The sequence below is a fragment of the Meleagris gallopavo genome, chromosome 5, assembly GCF_905368555.1.
Source record: "Meleagris gallopavo chromosome 5, MGAL_WU_HG_1.1, whole genome shotgun sequence".
Lineage (NCBI taxonomy): Eukaryota > Metazoa > Chordata > Aves > Galliformes > Phasianidae > Meleagris > Meleagris gallopavo.
The window spans coordinates 54,420,007-54,437,495 of record NC_139408.1 but is presented as its reverse complement, the minus strand read 5'-3'; the positions used below and the strand labels follow the sequence as shown (position 1 = coordinate 54,437,495).

At 38.0% G+C, this 17,489-nt stretch overlaps 2 protein-coding genes across 2 annotated transcripts in view; one reads left to right on the top strand and one right to left on the bottom strand.

Annotated features, from left to right (window-relative positions):
- Nucleotides 1-6,185, bottom strand: part of RTN1 (reticulon 1) — a 114,055-nt gene extending 107,870 nt beyond the window's left edge. Inside the window, exons 1-2 of the mRNA XM_085225829.1 lie at nucleotides 6,042-6,185; nucleotides 5,848-5,923 (exon numbers count right to left, since the gene is read on the bottom strand). The gene's annotated coding sequence lies outside the window, so the exon portion shown is untranslated. The remainder of the gene's footprint in view (nucleotides 1-5,847; nucleotides 5,924-6,041) is intronic.
- Nucleotides 1,838-17,489, top strand: part of LRRC9 (leucine rich repeat containing 9) — a 47,752-nt gene continuing 32,100 nt past the window's right edge. Inside the window, exons 1-10 of the mRNA XM_085225831.1 lie at nucleotides 1,838-3,546; nucleotides 3,640-7,055; nucleotides 8,490-8,708; nucleotides 9,271-9,411; nucleotides 10,732-10,795; nucleotides 11,355-11,425; nucleotides 12,104-12,286; nucleotides 13,217-13,372; nucleotides 14,998-15,194; nucleotides 16,510-16,641. Of these exons, the coding sequence (XP_085081957.1) occupies nucleotides 6,924-7,055; nucleotides 8,490-8,708; nucleotides 9,271-9,411; nucleotides 10,732-10,795; nucleotides 11,355-11,425; nucleotides 12,104-12,286; nucleotides 13,217-13,372; nucleotides 14,998-15,194; nucleotides 16,510-16,641 (1,295 nt within the window). The 5' untranslated portion in view covers nucleotides 1,838-3,546; nucleotides 3,640-6,923. The remainder of the gene's footprint in view (nucleotides 3,547-3,639; nucleotides 7,056-8,489; nucleotides 8,709-9,270; nucleotides 9,412-10,731; nucleotides 10,796-11,354; nucleotides 11,426-12,103; nucleotides 12,287-13,216; nucleotides 13,373-14,997; nucleotides 15,195-16,509; nucleotides 16,642-17,489) is intronic.

Here is a 17,489-nt window from a genome sequence, read left to right as displayed (position 1 = left end):
GGAACTGGATGAGCATTGTGGTCCTCAACCCAGACCATTCTATGATCCTATTTGCATCTTCATGCCATTTGTGATGTTATACACCTCTCTGTGATTTAGTCATCTGTTGTAGACAAAGTAATTAAATCCTTGTTTTTTCTCATGCTTTTCTCCTCTTGCTGTGGATCTTCCCAGATTCCTATTATTCTGTTCTCCTTCCATTTACTGCCATACAACCATTGCTGTTCTCCACCACTCTAGAACAGCAGTCTTTAACTCCACTGTGCTCCATTACCCTCTCAGACCTTATAGACTCTATTGACACATCCAGTTCCTCACAGCTGCAGTGTAAGTACAATCACAGCAAAGCCCCAGGCTGCAGCAAGCAAGGATTTGCTCAAATACAACAGCTACAAGCATGGAAACAAAATAAATCATCTATTTACCTTCAGAAGACCTCAGGTAGACAGGGATCTCCAACAAGATGACCTCACCTCCACTGCCAACCCTTACATGAGGTCTGGGAGGGGGGTGGATCCTGGCTCCATCCCTTCTGGTCACTGAGCTACATTGCACTCACCTGAGCTCCCCAGGTTGGCCCTGCTTTCCAACCAGGTGCTCCATCGCTGCTTCAAGCTGTAACATAGCATTACCACTACATAAAGGTATATAAACTTTTATGAAGAGGAATTATGGAATTTCCTGCCTTACTCAGCAGAGCTTTAGAAAATTCCAGGTTTCTGATCTCCTACAGCAAAATCTAAAAGGTAATATAATACCAAAGTATTACTGAGCTATTACTAAATGCTGATATTTTCTCTTGCGCTCGCTAACCTTCTCTGCTGATAGGGATCAATGTTTATTATTAGTCTCTGGGGTTAGAATTTCCATTACTGGAGACTTTTAGAAACTAGTTACAAAAACTACACAGAAAAGATCTGGAAAGAGTAAATCCTGCCTTGCAGCAAAGGGCTGAGGTAAGTGACTGCTCAAGGTGCTTGACTAGTCTTGTTTCTGTGATGCAGGAGAAAAAGTCTGATGATAAAATATAAGAGACAGAAAAGTATATATATATTTAGGATTCCCTTATGCTGATTGTGTAGGAAGTCCATTACATGCTCAAATCCATGTTTTTGTACATCAGTGTTGCAGTATCCTTGTACAGAGCTAACAGATCTCTTTGTCATTAGATGCAACTATCTCAGACTTGCACATATCACACCTAGGATGCTTCTCTCATCATCCCTCTCAGACAGACCAAGTAAGGTACTATCTCATCCTTGAAAGTTCACTTTTTCCAGTCTAACAGGTTTTCAATTTCCCCTGTACTTCAGAGACAAAAGAGATGCACAGTGGGAAAAGTAGTGAAAATTCCTCACTGCATTTTATTGCTCTTTTTTAGAGCAATTATTTTGACTGAGATATTAGACAAAATGTTCCAGTGCTACTCTTGTGGTTCTTTGGGAATTCACATTTCCTAGAGACTGCTGACTGGCACTGCAGTGTGACTGCAGAATACGTCCCAGAATTCTTACCATTCCCTTCATTGCTGAGGGTCTGCTGGCAGCACACGATCAAGTTTATATGTATGTTCTTCCCCTAGGTCAAAGCCACATTAAATAACACAGTGTATGGGACCTGCTGATCACAGCCTGAACCTCTGATGACCACCTGAGGCAAGCACTGAGTCAGCTGTGGGAGTGCAGGTGAAGGCAATTCAGCTGTGCTACCAGGAAGGGGTGGAGCCTGGCTGCACCTCTCCTACACCCCATTTAAGGACTGACTGCCACTGAGGAAGGATCTCTCCCTGGAGATTGCTCCTTGGGGACTTTACTGTGAGTCTACAACACTGGTGAGTATTTTCATTTCTTTTGATTATCTTTCCACTGTGATAATCTTACTAAGCCTAACATCTGTATATATACTTACTGATTTTACCAATCCTAACCTCTGTATACTTATTGACTGTATGTAACTATTGTAGAAGCTGTCTTATCAATACAGCATACAAAAGAGAAACCCCTTCCCTGCCACACTTTCTGTTATCACCTTTTGACAAATCCACAGATCGTGTAGTTAACTTTATTTATGCTTACAATGGGAGCTCAGGCTGAAACAACTTGTTATGATGAACCTATATTCCTTTCCTAATTCAGAACATGGGTTTTTTTTCTCCTGTAAGTGCAGCTCACTCGCATTTAACTGTATTAAAGTGCACACTGCTGGACTGTGACCACTTAATTAGGTAACTCAAAACACAATGTAGGCATAATTTTATTATTTACTACTCAACAAGTCTGTGCTGTCTACAGATATAACTGGCAGAGACCTATGATAACATTTGGATGACCAATAAAATGATTACATAGTTTCATAAAGTTGATTAATAATCATAAAAATGTTTTTTCCATTTTGGAGTCTGCTTTTAAGCCAATTTACACTCTATTTAATCAGTACTGTACAAATTTCATGATATGTTGTTTGTATTTGGGTATTTTGTACTGGATTTTTTTGCCCTTTTTTATTTTTTCTTGCCTTGTCTACACAGTGACATTCAGTAATGAGAACCTAGCATTTGTTTAACCCCACTCAGTTTTGTTTCCAGCAGGATGGGGCGAAGAAAATCAGAAGGCGAGACGCTGGGAAATGTGAGGGTTAAGATAAAGGTCATTTAAGAAGAAAGAGGGGTAAAACAATGCAAAACACAATTGGACATCATCAGCCAACCAATGCCCAGCCCATTCCCAGGTAGAGACAGCCCACCCAGCTAACTGCCCCAGTTTTATTGTTCAGAGCGACCAGCATAGCTTCACCAAGGGCAAGTCCTGCCTGACCAACCTCATGGCTCCTATGATGCTGTAACTGCAGCAGTGGACCAAGAGATGTAAGCCATCTGAACTTCAGTAAAGTCATTGGCAGGGTCCTACGTAACACTCCTCTCTAAACTGGAAATACATGGATTTGATGGATGAACCATCCAATGGATGTGGAACTGGTTGCAAAATCATACCCAGTGGTTTAAGGTCCAGGTGGAGATCAGTGACAAGCAGTGCTCCTCACGGGTCTGTGCTGGGATCGGTGCTGTGAGCCCTGGGACAGTGACCACAACGAAAGTCAGCATGTATCTACTAGTGCACAGTGCTGGTTTTTGTTGGCATAAAGCAAGCGTGCCAGGATCACGAGTCACTAGGCAACAGCTATTTTATAGATCAACACTGAGCTCACTTCTTCTGCTAGCATAACACCCAATTCTGAGCTGGCTGTAGAAGTTGCTGCAATAATAAAACTTTATATGTAAATAATGCTTTACCTATTGTTTGCTCTTAATGATGTTTTATTATCCTTATTTTTTCACTTCCCTGCAGGAGACTTTCAACTATCCCCAAGTCTAAGGCATCAAAAATAACTCAGGTTTTTTTTCCTATCCTTTACTGACCTAAGAAATAAGCTTGGACCACAGGGAAACAGGGGCCATCCATTCTGCATCATGTGCTGTGCGACATGGAGATGCAGCTGGAGCTGTTGGGAAATGACCTTGTCCACCTGAAGTTCAGCCAATTATTTTAGGTAAAACACTAAACCATATTATGCACCTAAGCCACGATTCTGGATTATCTGTAACACTTGAGATGACATACTTTCATCCATTTGATCCTGCAGGTCGGACAGGAACTAGTCTGGGATGCACGCTCCCCAGGTAACACCTATTTTTGACAGTGCCAAAAGCAAGTGCACTTCTCCCCCTGTCACATTTGTGCTCACTGTTCACAGCACTGATGCAAACACAGTGACTGCATCACAAGTGTCGTGTCAAATCCTAGAAGCCTTTCTCAGGCTTATTTCAGCAATATTTTTCTACCCCCAGCAGCAATAACAGCTCTGCATTACGAGATGGAGACATCAGTGTCACGCGCTTCATGTTTCAAAGTGATGTCAGCACATATCCTACTAATCTACCTGCCTCCTATTACAGCTGAAAAGGTGACATTTCCCAATGGCTTAACAAGGATTCTATTATTTTTAACACTTTAAAATACATAGCCAAGCCTTATACCGAGATATTTAGATTGCTAAAATAATAAATAAATAAACCAAACTGCTTATCTCACCTAATACTCAAAGCTAATTAGAGTGTGTACAGTTTCTTCAGAGATAAGGTAGAGGTTATATTTTAGAAACAGGCTATTTTAAATGCTTACATATAGATTATCATCACTTCCTCTTGGCACTTAATATAATATTTGATCTAAATATGCCTTGGTTTGCAGAGTAGTGGAAGCACTTTGATTAATAAATGACGCATGGAATCCAGAAATATACCAATAATACAAAGCAGAAACCAAAAAGCTGTACAAAGATTGCAAACAATATTTTTTTAAGGACAGAGACTTTTTCACCAACAAATGTAAAAATCGCTTTCAGCAACTTCAGTGAATTCAAATCACCACCACCCTACAAAAAAACACCAGAAGGTGGCATAGGCTGAAACACGTGTCCATAATACGCTCATCAGGTTCTTATGGCTCACTGTATCAGTTTCAAAGGTTTCTGTGGTAGTCAGCAAAACTACAAGGACAATTCCCAAAGTAAATTTACAGCAGCAGGGCACCATCAGCAATTAAACGCTTGCTTTGATTATGCTATGAAATTATATTGAAAGGCTTTAGCAGAATTAGAGCAGAATGTGCCGCAGCAGAAGGTGAGGGATAACGCACTTGAGATGATTAATTCGGACTATGATAGGTTTGAAAACCCCTCAGATTAAAAGAGAAATCTAACAACTGCTGCCAGACATTTTTAAAGGACTGTATATGCAAATATGTGTTTTACCATCTTTATGCAACAAATGCAGCAACATTATCTAGTTCTTAATGAGCTGAGTTCATGATTAATAATGGAATACTGCCCTGCATGTCTGCTGCAGTTGGAGAGATTAGGGATATCACATACACACTGTAGATTCCCAGAGCAGGTCACCCTGAGATCATTCAGTCACTTAGAAAGGACAAAAATGTTGATTCTCTGTAATTATTCCCTTCTGGTAAGAGAGGAGCATCTTCCAGTAAAGCAGAAATCCCTGCACCCAAATTAGATCATTTGGCTTTCCTCAGTGCCAACAGTGAGTCATTCACTTGTACTCTCCAAAATGAAAGCTGTTGCAATTTGCTACTGATAACACCGGTGAATATCTGGGTTTGGATGCAGTGCCCACTTTTACTGTTTCATCCTTCAATCACTATTTAAAAAATATTAGAGAGATCACAAAATAGTAACAGCTGGCCTAGCAGCCTAAGCTAATTTACTGAGAGGGCTGTCTCTGGATTCTTTGCCAGTATAGAAGAAAAGGAGTCATTTGCTAAACAAGGTGCTCTCTTTGCAGGATCCAGTGTAAAGGGAACAGGACATTTTCCCTTAAGCAAAAAGACGTTGCAGTTTCTTTGGAGAAAGCTCTGAGTAGATAACTGTTGTTTCTTTGAAACAGAAAAGTGTGCAGAGTTTTCACAGCATTACCAGCTGCTTTTTAATTTAAGGCTCTTCCATACACACTTGTTACAGCACGTTCATTTGGGAGAGCATACTGAGACTCATAGATTTGTTTCCTTAGACTTCTGCTGGAACAAGCCCACTAAATGCGTGTCTTTGGTAAAGCGAATTGTAGCCCGTGCAGGCAGGGGAAGTCCAAAAGCTCACGGGAACACCCTTTATAACGCATATAACGCTTACGTGGCATTGGAGCGACACCTTGCGGCAAGAAGCAGCAGTGCAAGTACAAAACAACATTTTGCGCCATTTTCTTCTTCACGAAAAACTGAGAGAAACGTGAATGCAGACACTGCCACAAACCCTTGCAATCTGCAGTAAACTCACCCCCTCGCTCCGTTTCACGGTGGGCCCCATTTTCTACTGAGAAATCCTACCGCTGGAAAGCGCTCAGCCAGCCTCGCTTCATGCAAAAGGAAAAAAAAAAGTGATTTCAACATGTTGTTCTTACACTGATAGAATGAATGGCTCAATGAGCACAGTTCTTTTGGTCAGAGGGGCACATTCTGCCTCACACCCACATTTCTAATTGATTTTAGCAAGTCATTTCCAGTAGGTCTCTTCAACTGGAGTCACTGGAAATACCGGGCTGAGCATCGCGCCCTGACGTAACCAACATGGCCGACGCCCCTGCGGAGAGAAGCCCGCCCTCCTCTCGCACCCACGCCTCCGATTGGCTGCCGGCCTGCTGATGGGCGGGGCGACGCGGTCTCCTAGGCGACGCGCTGATGGCGGGAAGCGCTCCGCTCTCCGGGGAGGCAGCGCTCCAGAAGCGATGCTGGCAAAGCTGTGCCCTCAGTAGGCGGGGTGGAACAAAACCGTTTGCTTCCTAAGTCTGATCCGGGTCTGGTGTAAATTCCTCTGCTGTTTCATCTCGGTTCTTATCCTGAAGCATTCACCAGAGGGGCTGTGTGTCATTAAATTCAAAAGCAGTGGAGATATAGATAGATAAAGATGTAGTCTGAGCTATGTGCTAAGCGCTTTCAAAAGGAAAACTAAAAAAAAGAAGAAAACAAAGCAAAACAGCAACAACAAAAGCCAATCAGTCATATTTTTATGTACAAACAAGCATTTATTAATGCCGGAGAGTAATTGTAACATTTTTTTCTCACCTTTACAATTTGTGCAAATGCAACTAACTGAGCCCAGTGCAGAAAGAAGTGGTGTAATTCCCCATCCTTCCTGATGGAGGTTGGAATACCCTCTGCTATGGTACAGAATCTAAAAATGTTCATTAAACCAGTGATAAATTGAGATATTCCAAGCATTTCCAGCTTCCTGCTGTTGTAATCTCCATTGAGAGTGCATTGGAAATACAGATTCTGGAATGCAATCTTCTAGATCAATTTATTATCACTATTATTTTACAAACTTCTTAGAAATCCCGTGCCTCTGTAAATTACATGGGTAGCTACAAAGCTAATAATATTGCTATCTTTTTTTTTTCTAAGAAATACCTATCACTGCAGGAAACTCAAGAAGTGATGCAAAGTGATACCCAAACCCAGAGCCCTGAGGGGATAATTAAAGAGCTGGTAAGATATTTGGTCCTTTTTGTTCATCTGTTTTGTTGTTATTTTTCTATTTCTTTTTTTAATCTTCCTCTCTACTTTTGTAATTATCAGTGTTCTTGCTGGAACACACAGTTACTTTTGCTTCTCTAGAGATGCCACTGTAGCATAGCCTCCATTCTGGAATGCCCCAAAGGTTGTATGGGGTGCGTCCTAATAAGAGCTTATGGTGATCTGAACATTTCATAACTGTGGTAAAAGCATTAATATTCAAGATGCAGAAATAAGAACCTCGCAGAATCACAGGATTGGATTGAAGTTGGAAGGGATCTCTAGAGATCACTGAGTCTGACCTCCTCTCTTAAGAGGTTGTCTTCAAAGAACTTACTTTTTAGGTACATTTCCTCGCTTTGTTTCTTGAGAAGTGCTATACAGGAATATTTTTATACAGAAAGAAAAATAATCTTGTTATATACGTCTCATCAAAAAATCTAGTAGCTTTGACTAAGTTATGCATTTTTGTAGATTGTTATGAGCAGAGTCAGCCAATAAAATATTAGAAACTTCATCCACCATGAACTGGTTAGAATTTTTAAATGAGGTCGCAGTCCACATTCACTCAAAGTGTCTAAAGATCTACATATGCTCATCACAGTCAGTGGAAATAAGCATAGGATTCATTTGCATAGATACCGCCATTTAGTGTCATTTTATCTGCTTTAAGGTACCTGAACATCAGCTGCCAGATACATTTAAGTCCTCTGAAACAGCACTAGATATGCTGTGTGGTCAGCTGTATCACATCACGTACTGTAAAGGAAACTTACAGAATAATCAAGTTAATATAAACACTTCCCATGGTGATCTGAATGACTTTTCAGGGTACTCTGCCTATACTGGATAAATCTCTTGACTAACATGAGAGTAAGACTTTCACATGTAGATAGCTACACATGTAGATACCTACACATTAATCTCAAACTGAATCTCATCTGTAATGAAACTGCATGTAAACTTCTTACTTTTTGGCCAAAACTTGTATTATTTCATTTGCAACCACTTCAGAAGTAGAAAGCTACAAAACTGCTAAAGTTACCATCCATATACCTGTATGTGAATGTGTGTGTATATATGCCAGCTTATAGATAAATTTATGGATTTCTGGATTTTAATCTTCATTAAAATTAGCCTATTTGAAAATTACTTTGTTTTAAAATGAAGGTGCATTCTGAGGTTTGATAAGAAGAACTCATGGAATACTTTGAAAGTGATTTGTGAACAGAAGAAAGCTATTTAACTGTTTGAACGTGGTCCAAATTGCAAACACATTTTGATGCATGGGAAGCTTTAAGAGAACTGATGCTAAGCAGTACTGTAACGTCAGTAAGATGTTGTACTTTATAACTTATTTTTTACACCGTGGATATAAAGCAAATAATGGTTGCATTTTATTTCCAGTGCGTATGTAATGGATTGTCTTATGAGAACATTGATCAAGAGGGACTGAAAACAACAGCACTGGAGATGTTTTTCTCAGGTTACCCTAGAATTGTAGGCATGAAATATTTCCCAAATCTAACTACTCTCACTCTTGTTGGGCAACGTATTGAAAACGTTACAGGCCTGAAGCACTGCTTGTTGCTCAGAGAGCTGTGGATTGCTGAATGTTGTTTAGTGGTAAGTTAACTATCCACTTTCTTTCTAGCCAACTTTAACCAATTTCCAGAGCTTTACAATAACTGTAAGTTTGTTTCTCAAGCACTTCTGTTTGTTTGAGGCAGAGCAAGCAGAACTCCTTTTAAAAGGAGTTTGGATCTGGCACTTTTAATTTAAGCATGCAAAATCACGTTTTAGGTGCAGATCAAGTTACCTCTTTTGAAATATTTGTTAATTATCTGTTAAATATTTCTATTTAATTATTTTTAATAACCTACAGTTGGATTTTTTTATTTCAAACTATATATTTTTTAACCATAGCAGGTATATTGAAACCTTTTCCAGAAAACTGGTTAGAACATAAACATTTCCATGAAAATAACACTGTATTTAAAGTCACATAATTATCATGAGCTGCTACTCTTTCTTTGTTAGGTTAATGGAAATCTTTCTAAATTAGTATAATTCTTCTCAAAAGATGTGGTATCAAATTGTTCAGAACTACTTGGCAATGCTCTGTGGTGTACTGACAGAAAGAGTGACATTTTATTTGGTGCTGCAAATACATCTTCTTCTATTTTAGAGAATAAGTGGTCTACAAAAATGTGTAAATTTAGAAAAGCTTTACCTTTATTGCAATGAAATTTCCAAGATTGAAAATCTGGAAGCCCTAACAAAGCTGAATGTACTTTGGTTGAATAATAACCAGATCAAAAACATAGAGGTGAGTCTGCTCTTTTTGTTATAGTTTCTTTTCTTCTAATTTGTCCAATGCGTGGCATACTAGTAGTTTGAAATCTAAATATGTTATTAAGTAAGGCTAACTTTCAGAATAATAAGGGCAATGTTAATCTTCAGAATTAAGGCTGAAACATTATTTGGAATCGAGTGACTGTCATGATTTTCTGCATATGCAGAGTTAACTTACTGAGCCATTTTCCAACCTCTGTGACTGCTGATGAGGAAAGGATTTTTGTGTGTGTGTTCTTACAACTGCAGACTTCTGTCTGCATTTCAGCATTATGTAAAAGATTGCCGTTTAATTTTTATGTGTTTTCTTGTCTTGGAAGGATGAACACTTATTCAGAAGAATTTCTATCCTGGGTTTTTCTCGGACTGTCACATGTCAAATTATCTCCTAGGAAAAAAATGTTTTCTTCTATCTCACCTCAAAATTAATATTCTTCATTCTGACCTTTGGGATGGAGTTCAGTCCAGAAGTAGCAAGATTTCTGCCATTAGCAGTGGGGCATGTAAAAGGAGAAGAAATGTATAAATGCTCATTTCTAGCAAAAGACAGCATAGCATTTTGAATTACCTGACTCACATCAGGAAGACAGAATGCTACAGCCCAGTCTACTTTACCACGAGAGAGTTCATGAAAACAAGGCAGAAGGAGATAGTGATAGCGAGATAAAATAGCTGAAAGTAGTTAGAGTAGAAGGAGATTCTGACAGGGATCAAGTTATTGTGAATCTCTAAAGCCAGGATGAGGAAGGAATAGAAATCAAAGTTGAGTGTGCTGATAGAGAAGGGAAGGAGAGCTGACAGAGAGCACGTGTAAAGGCACTATGGTGTTACATGGTAGGAATTATTTATTAGTGAGTACACTACAAATATTAGTGGCATCTCTCTGCAAAGAACTGCAGTGTCATCATGAAGACAAATGATTGACATCAGTGATTCATTCCTGTGATGTCCCGAGGCCAAGACATGGGCTGCAGCCAAAAGCTAATGAGTACTCATGGCATGAGGCATGATCTGTTCAGCTTTTCATACACAGCTGTGAAACTAAGGCTGGAGGACCAGGTTTATTTCCATTGCAGTATCATTTACAAAGCTTTCCAAGCTCTTTCCCTCTAGGCAAAATGCATTCTCTCTTTCCACGTCAAAAGAAAGCTATAGTTTACAACAGAGGGTAGCATTGTTTAGACTCCAGTCAAATTTATTTTTACATTTGAATGATCTGCCTCTTGGCCTCCAGGCTCTTCAGCATTTGCAGTGCTATATTAGATTAAAACTGTATTGTTTAAAACATTCACAGGGCTTGCATACTCTGCAGAATTTGCAAGAGGTCAACTTTGCTGGAAACTTAATAACAAAAATAGGTAAGTAATTTTAGTCTGGCATCTCTAGTGTGAGAATTTTGGTTGCTATTGTATTTGATTTAATCTTCCTCTCATTCTAATAGAAAAATTCTTACCACCTTGCATGATTTAGAGTCACACCCAATATGCAACCCTGAACATCCTAAAATTCATGTCAAAAATCCCATGTCAAAGAAGACAGAAGATAGGCATCAATGTTGTTTATTTTTCTTTTTCACTGCTTTTAGCATAAAGGGCTTCTAGTTTAAATCCAATCTGTTTGGTTATAAGTAGCAGTGTAAGTTGTTTCTGCATTTCTAAACAAATATTACAGAATCTATAAGTTTTTCTTCATTTATCTTTATCGGTAATAAAACAATTTTCCAAATGCTATTTCCTCTCTTTGGGTGGAAATGGAAAATAATACAGTAGGTGTGTGTGATTTCTTTGTTTGTGTTCAACAAACCCACAGAAGTGCTTATTTCATTCTGTGATTGAGCTGGTCCCAAGGATGAAAATGTAGATATTCTAGTAGACAACTACGCTTTCTTGACTGTGGTTTGTATTTCTTTAATTTTAGGAAGTTGCTTCGACTTCAATACAAAAATTGAAAAACTAAACCTCTCTCATAACAAATTATCTTCCTTCAAGGTATGTTCACACTTCCTATCTCTTTTAGATGTGTTTTTTTGTGTGTGTTTGTTTGTTTTTGAATGATGCTTGGAGAGAGCTGACTTTTCTGTGTGATATTAGATCTGGGTATTGGGAATATTGAACTGCCCATAATGACATTTACCTGGTCCCTTTGTAATTCAGACTTGTGGCTCTTTGCATTATTTCTTATGTTTAAAGTCCTTTAAATCTTATCTTTACTGAAAATATTTCAAACATTTTTGTTTAGTGACCTCACATTTGTCTTTTAAGCTCGAGCAAGGCCAAGTCAGGCTACTGAGCAAACAATCTCTTCTTGAGAATTACTTCTTCACAGAGATTGAACTTCATTTCAAACTTTTGCTTTGCTTTTCACTGATTGCTTATGGGTTGTTTTTTTCCCCAAATTCATGCAAGCCCTAGAAAAAAAGAATTTCCAACTCTACGTGAACCTTGAAAGTTCTGTAATGTTGCACGAGGCCTTCCTCACTAATACTACTGTATCTGTGGTATCTCCTTTTCTTCTTCCCTCCCTTTTCCTACTGCATTCTTAGTTCTATTTACACTCTTAGTTATTAAAGCCCCACCTGATCTTTGTGCTAAAATGTAATGAAATACCCATTCTTTAAATAAGGCCTAGTGGCATGTTGTTATTACAGCGTTTTCCTTGTTTTTCAGGAACTCACTAATTTGTCAAGACTACCTAATTTAAAAGATTTGGCCCTAAATGATCCTCTGTATGGACCCAACCCTGTTTGCCTTCTTTCTAATTATGCCATCCATGTGCTGTATCACATACCACGGCTTCAAAGGCTGGATATGGATGATGTTTCTCAAAAGCATATCAAGAGTCTGGCAGAGGTAATTCAGACTTTATGAATGGCTTTTTTACTGGTGATGCATTTTTATGTTGTCTCTGAGCTTTAACCAGCTAAGGGGAGTGCTTTACGTTACCGCTCGAGACTGGATTAGGTTGTCAAAATTTTGAGTTTTGGCTTGGTCTTAAAATTTCTGGGCTCTTTTCTTTATGTATGATATTGTATTGAAATAAGTTCTTTTGTCTCACAGAAATCTGAATGTATGCAATTGACTATGGGAAAAAAATGCTATCTTGTAATTGAGATACTTTCAAATGTCTTGCTATCCATGTAGAGCATCTTTAAATCATAGAAAATAAAGTTCTGTGCTTAAGAATATACAAAAAAACCTGTGACTGGATTTCACCTCTCAGTGGAGGAAGTCATACAGTGTATTTCAGTGTGGAATACATAGTGTGTGTGAATCTTCATCCTTTTGCTTCGGAATATTTTACTGGGGGAAATATGCTTGTACCACATGAGAAAAAGAGTTCATGGCAGCAAGTGGTCGCAGATGAGAAGAGTGTTTTTTGGCTTATCCAGAACACTGAGAGCATTTTCCTAATGATATTATGAACATTTCTGGATATAGATCCAGAACTAAGTGAGGATCATGGAATGAAGCCATGGTTGAATCTGTAGCAACAACACAACATTTGTAGGATGTTCATACAAATACTGTTATTGTTTGTTAAAAACTGAGTTATGAGAACATATTCATTGCAAGACACCACCCAATGTCTGATGATTAAATAGAAACACATCCAAATATGCTAAAATTATATTTAGAAATGCAGAAGGAATATGTGATGCACGTATTTGCAAAGGTTTTGCAAGGTAATGCCTTGTTTTGCAGTGTTCTTCAGGAATAAGCTGTGTGATACTTCAAACTTTTTAATAACAAATTAACAACTTCCTTTTTTAATTTTTAAAGACTACAATTATGAAAAAAATAACATACTATCACATGCATGTAAAAAGCGTTCAGAGACAGCTCCATGGCAAGCTTGAGGAGCTAAAAGAAAAGAAAAGCAGACTGCAGAGTTTACCAGAAACTAAGATAAAGTTGTTCAGCTCCAACATAAAACAAGTAAGTTTAAATAGCCAGAAATGTCAGCAGAGATGTATTGTTTAAAACAAGTAGCAATGACTGTTGAGAAGAATTATTTTATTTATATTTTATTTTTCCTGATGGAGTCAATTAAGGGAACATCTTAATGTAAATAAATAAAATCAGGCTTTCACATCCTTAAATTTGTGCAGTTCCAGTTTCGTTTTCACCATTAAGTTATATTCATTGATATTCAATAAAGTATTTCATGAAAGTGCATCAGCTTTTACTAATCTTCATAATCTGGGAGTTCATTTCTGTCTGAAAGGTAGTCCTTTTTCAGAGCAGCCAACTACAAAGTGTCTGGGACTTCAGTTGTTGCAAGGGATCCATTTCCAAGTTCAGTTCTTCTAGGTTCATAATTATGTAAATGCGGTGCCTCAAACCTCAAATGAGTGCTTTAGCCAATGCTTTTCTAGCTGGAACACAGTCAACATGAAAGTGCAACCCAGCAGAGTGGATAGGTAGGATACACACTTAATGTGGTAAACTGAATTTTGAGTTGCTGTTTTTGTTCATCCAGACCAGAAGTTCGCAAGGCACATTCCAGGTTCCTAGATTATTACAGTTATTGCCTATTCTAGTTGACACCATGAACACTGATGAAAGCTCTGTGTTCAGCTTGCTGTATCTTTTGCATTTTAGAAAGGTATTTTTGTTTGCTTTTGTTTTTCCCTTACCCAAGTTAGGTTTGTTTTTTGGATTTGTTTGTTGATATTTTTGTTTTTCTGATTTCTAACTGGTTAGTCTGTTCCCTTTCCTTTGACAGCAGTGTATAAGTACATTGTGGATCAGATTCCAGTTGCATCAGTGCATCCATGGTGATTCTTAAAAGAAAAGAACATTATCACAGATTATCTGTACAGCAATTTGTAAACATTCCTAGTAGGTTTTTAATGCACTTTGGAGCATAAATGCCTGCAGATAGTTCACTCTGTCTAAACACTCCAGTGGGAGTATTATTTAAAATAAATATATGCACAGAGTTGCTTTCTGTTTTATGAAAGCCAAAATCCCTGCGTGTTATTCCAAAGGACTGAAATGCAGTTCATTGTCTTGCTGTAGATAATTTCAGCTGCGTAGTGGCTTGATTAATCCTGAAGATGTACTTCAGGAAATAATGAGAAGAGTTTTGATTCCACTCAGCAGTGAGTAATCACTGCTATAATAATGCCATACAGTGGACAGACATGGAGAGATAAATGGTCCCTGCCATTAAGTGTTTAAGAAAAGCTGCAGTTCCATTCTAACTCTGCAGCCTAACCCTTTTCCTTCCTGAGACACGCATCATAATGAACTTACACTGAGGAGCCCATCCTGCCTGTGTAAAACAGTGGTCTGATTGACACAAGTAGGGGCAGGATGCAAAAGAAAAACATATGCATCTACTCAGATTAAAGCTGTCCCTTTGGCTAATTAATTTATTTTCTACTCACTAATCAGGAGTTAATATTTATTGAAATAATTTTCTGGTTTGATGTTTTGAGATACGTATTTTAGTGCACATCTAGAGTGTTTATGTGTTAAGAAAACTTAAGATAATTTTCATGCCACGCTTTAACTTAATCTCTTGCCTCAGAATCATGATGTGTTATTTTTATTAGCTGGAATGTGAACTGGACAAGATGGAAATGCTGGATAAAACAGCAAGTAGTGAATCTCAAAGGAGAAGGAATCTGGCAACTGAAAATTCAGTTTATGATAATGAAGATGCAGAAAAGGCATGCCTTAAAAATGCGTTTGTACAAAAAATAAATGCCATGAAGGAAAGAATAACATTCTGGAACAGAAAACTGGATGAGTATGTTTAATGAATTTTTTAGGAAAAGAAATGTAATGTTTTCAATATTGATATTTGGGTATAGTTGGTGGTGGTGGTTAGGAAGTTAGCAGCAGGACTTGAAGCCTCTCTCACATTCAATTTGGATGAGGTCCAAACTTGGGAGTATTGCAAATGCCATTAAAGTGACAATTCTTTGTGTTCTCAGTTATTAGATTCAGGCCAATTTCTAGCAGAGAGATTTTGCCACTTCTGTTATTGACGGTCTTGGTGCATAAAAAGGTTTGAACAAAAATAACTGGAATGTGTATCTATACTGACTAGTGCTTGGAAAAGATTCCTGGGCCTTTAAACAGTAGACATTTCTAGCAAAACACTGTGGGGTTTGTTTTCTTCTTGTTTTCTTTCCGCTTGTAATCCCAATGTGATTTTAATGATTTCCTTTTCTTGTCATTGTTATTTCTGGCTCAGTGCTTCATGTGTCAAATTGCTCTAAAGTCAATGACCAGCAGAAGGTCTCTCACAATAGGGCACGTGGAGATAACAGTGATACCTTGGGCACGGTGTTAAATGCCGCTGTGGATCCGAAGCTCACTCTACAGTTTTCATGAAGGAGGAATTAGGTGACTCTCTGAAGAGTGGAAAGCTGTCTGTTCTCTATGTGGTGTTTTGCAGGATACTTAAGGCATACTGTGCTCCTTTCAGTGTGGCCAGTTCTTGCTTTGTTTTTAAGACCAATCAAGACTGTTCCTATTAGCAAGAGTAGTACAGAGTCTATAGAGCATCTAGCCCAAAAGAATCATTTAGGTTTTGCATTTGGGTAAAAATAATAAATTGAGATAGTACAGCTTAAAAGCTTGCTTGTAAAGATGGAGAGACAGTTGATTGTGTCAAGAATGGAACAATTTATGGAGTGGGAGAGCTTATACTATGAAATATATTGCCTTTACTCATACAGATTTCAGTCCAGTGCCTCACACTGAACCTAAGGCCATCATCTTTTTATTAGTACTGCAATTTGGATTGATATCATTATGAACAATAAAGAGTAAATTAAGACCTCGCCCTGAAAGAGGTAATTCATAAAATTACAGCACAACGGAATTGATGAATCTTGGTGTCATGGTCAGTACAGGACCTTACTATCCACAGTTGTGATAGTAAGATTTTCTTTGTGATGTTAGATTTTTTTCTTAAAAATCAGTAGTGGTAGAATCATTGATTTCTTTTTATTTCTATTTTTAAAAAGCTAGATTAACTCCTCTCTGTTACAATACTAATTTATGCACGTTCTTAGTATGTTGTTTTAGACAAAAAATTTGTTTCTTTTTTGCAGAATTGAAAAAGATTGCCAAACAGAAATGAAGAAGAAGAAGAAGAGTTTTAACTTGTTAGTCCAATTCTTGTTGTTGGAATTGGAAACAGTGGGAAACATTCACGTTGAAGAAGGTTTATCAAATAGTCTCTGGTAAACTTCTTAGTATACTCTAAAAGTTCCAGTTATGCTTCATTTGTGGACAGCTGATTCCTTCATCTCCTCTCAGTGGTGGACTAGGCTAAAGCTTTGACTCCAAAAGAATGATTACTTTTAAGAAGAGAAAAAATTACCCTATTACCTTATAACAACACTGACAGTACTGTTTATTCTATGTTCCTAGAGATTTCTATTGTGAAGGAGCATTAGAAGGTGCTTACATAATCTTTGTATGAGTAACCTTGAAACTCATTTGAGGAGAGATTCAGATTTAGGTTGGCAGTATTTCAAGGGCTGTTTTCTGCTTGAGTACTCCAAGCTTGTCCACCTCAGCTCTGCCTTCCTATTGTGCTCAGGGATGTTTGTTGGAGCTGCAGGTAGCCCTGTACTTACAGATTCAGTTTGAGGTTGTTCATCAGTAGCATTCTAATTATTTTTAGCATTACTTTCTCAAGCCAAGGATCTTTTGGTTTAAAAATATTAGTAAATATTTTTGCTTAGAAATTACTGCTTAGAAATAAACTGCTCTTGTAGGAAGGTCAGTGAATCTCAGGTTTTTTGAATGAGTATTCTTAACACAAAATCTTTTTGAGAAATACAGTCCGAATGATTATTGCAAATAATAAAAGCTTTGCCCTATGTTCTTCAGAAAATTTTCCACTGATTGAAAAACTGTGGAAGATACTGCACTTCTAGACTGAATTTCTTCTTAAGAAGTCTGATCACCAAGGAAATTGTTAAAGAAATGTATTGTACCAAATGGAATTACAGAAGCCAGTCTTAGCAGAGTCAAGGGCCAGGTGTTTAAGTGACCTGGCTTGTGTAGCACAGGGTAGAACAGG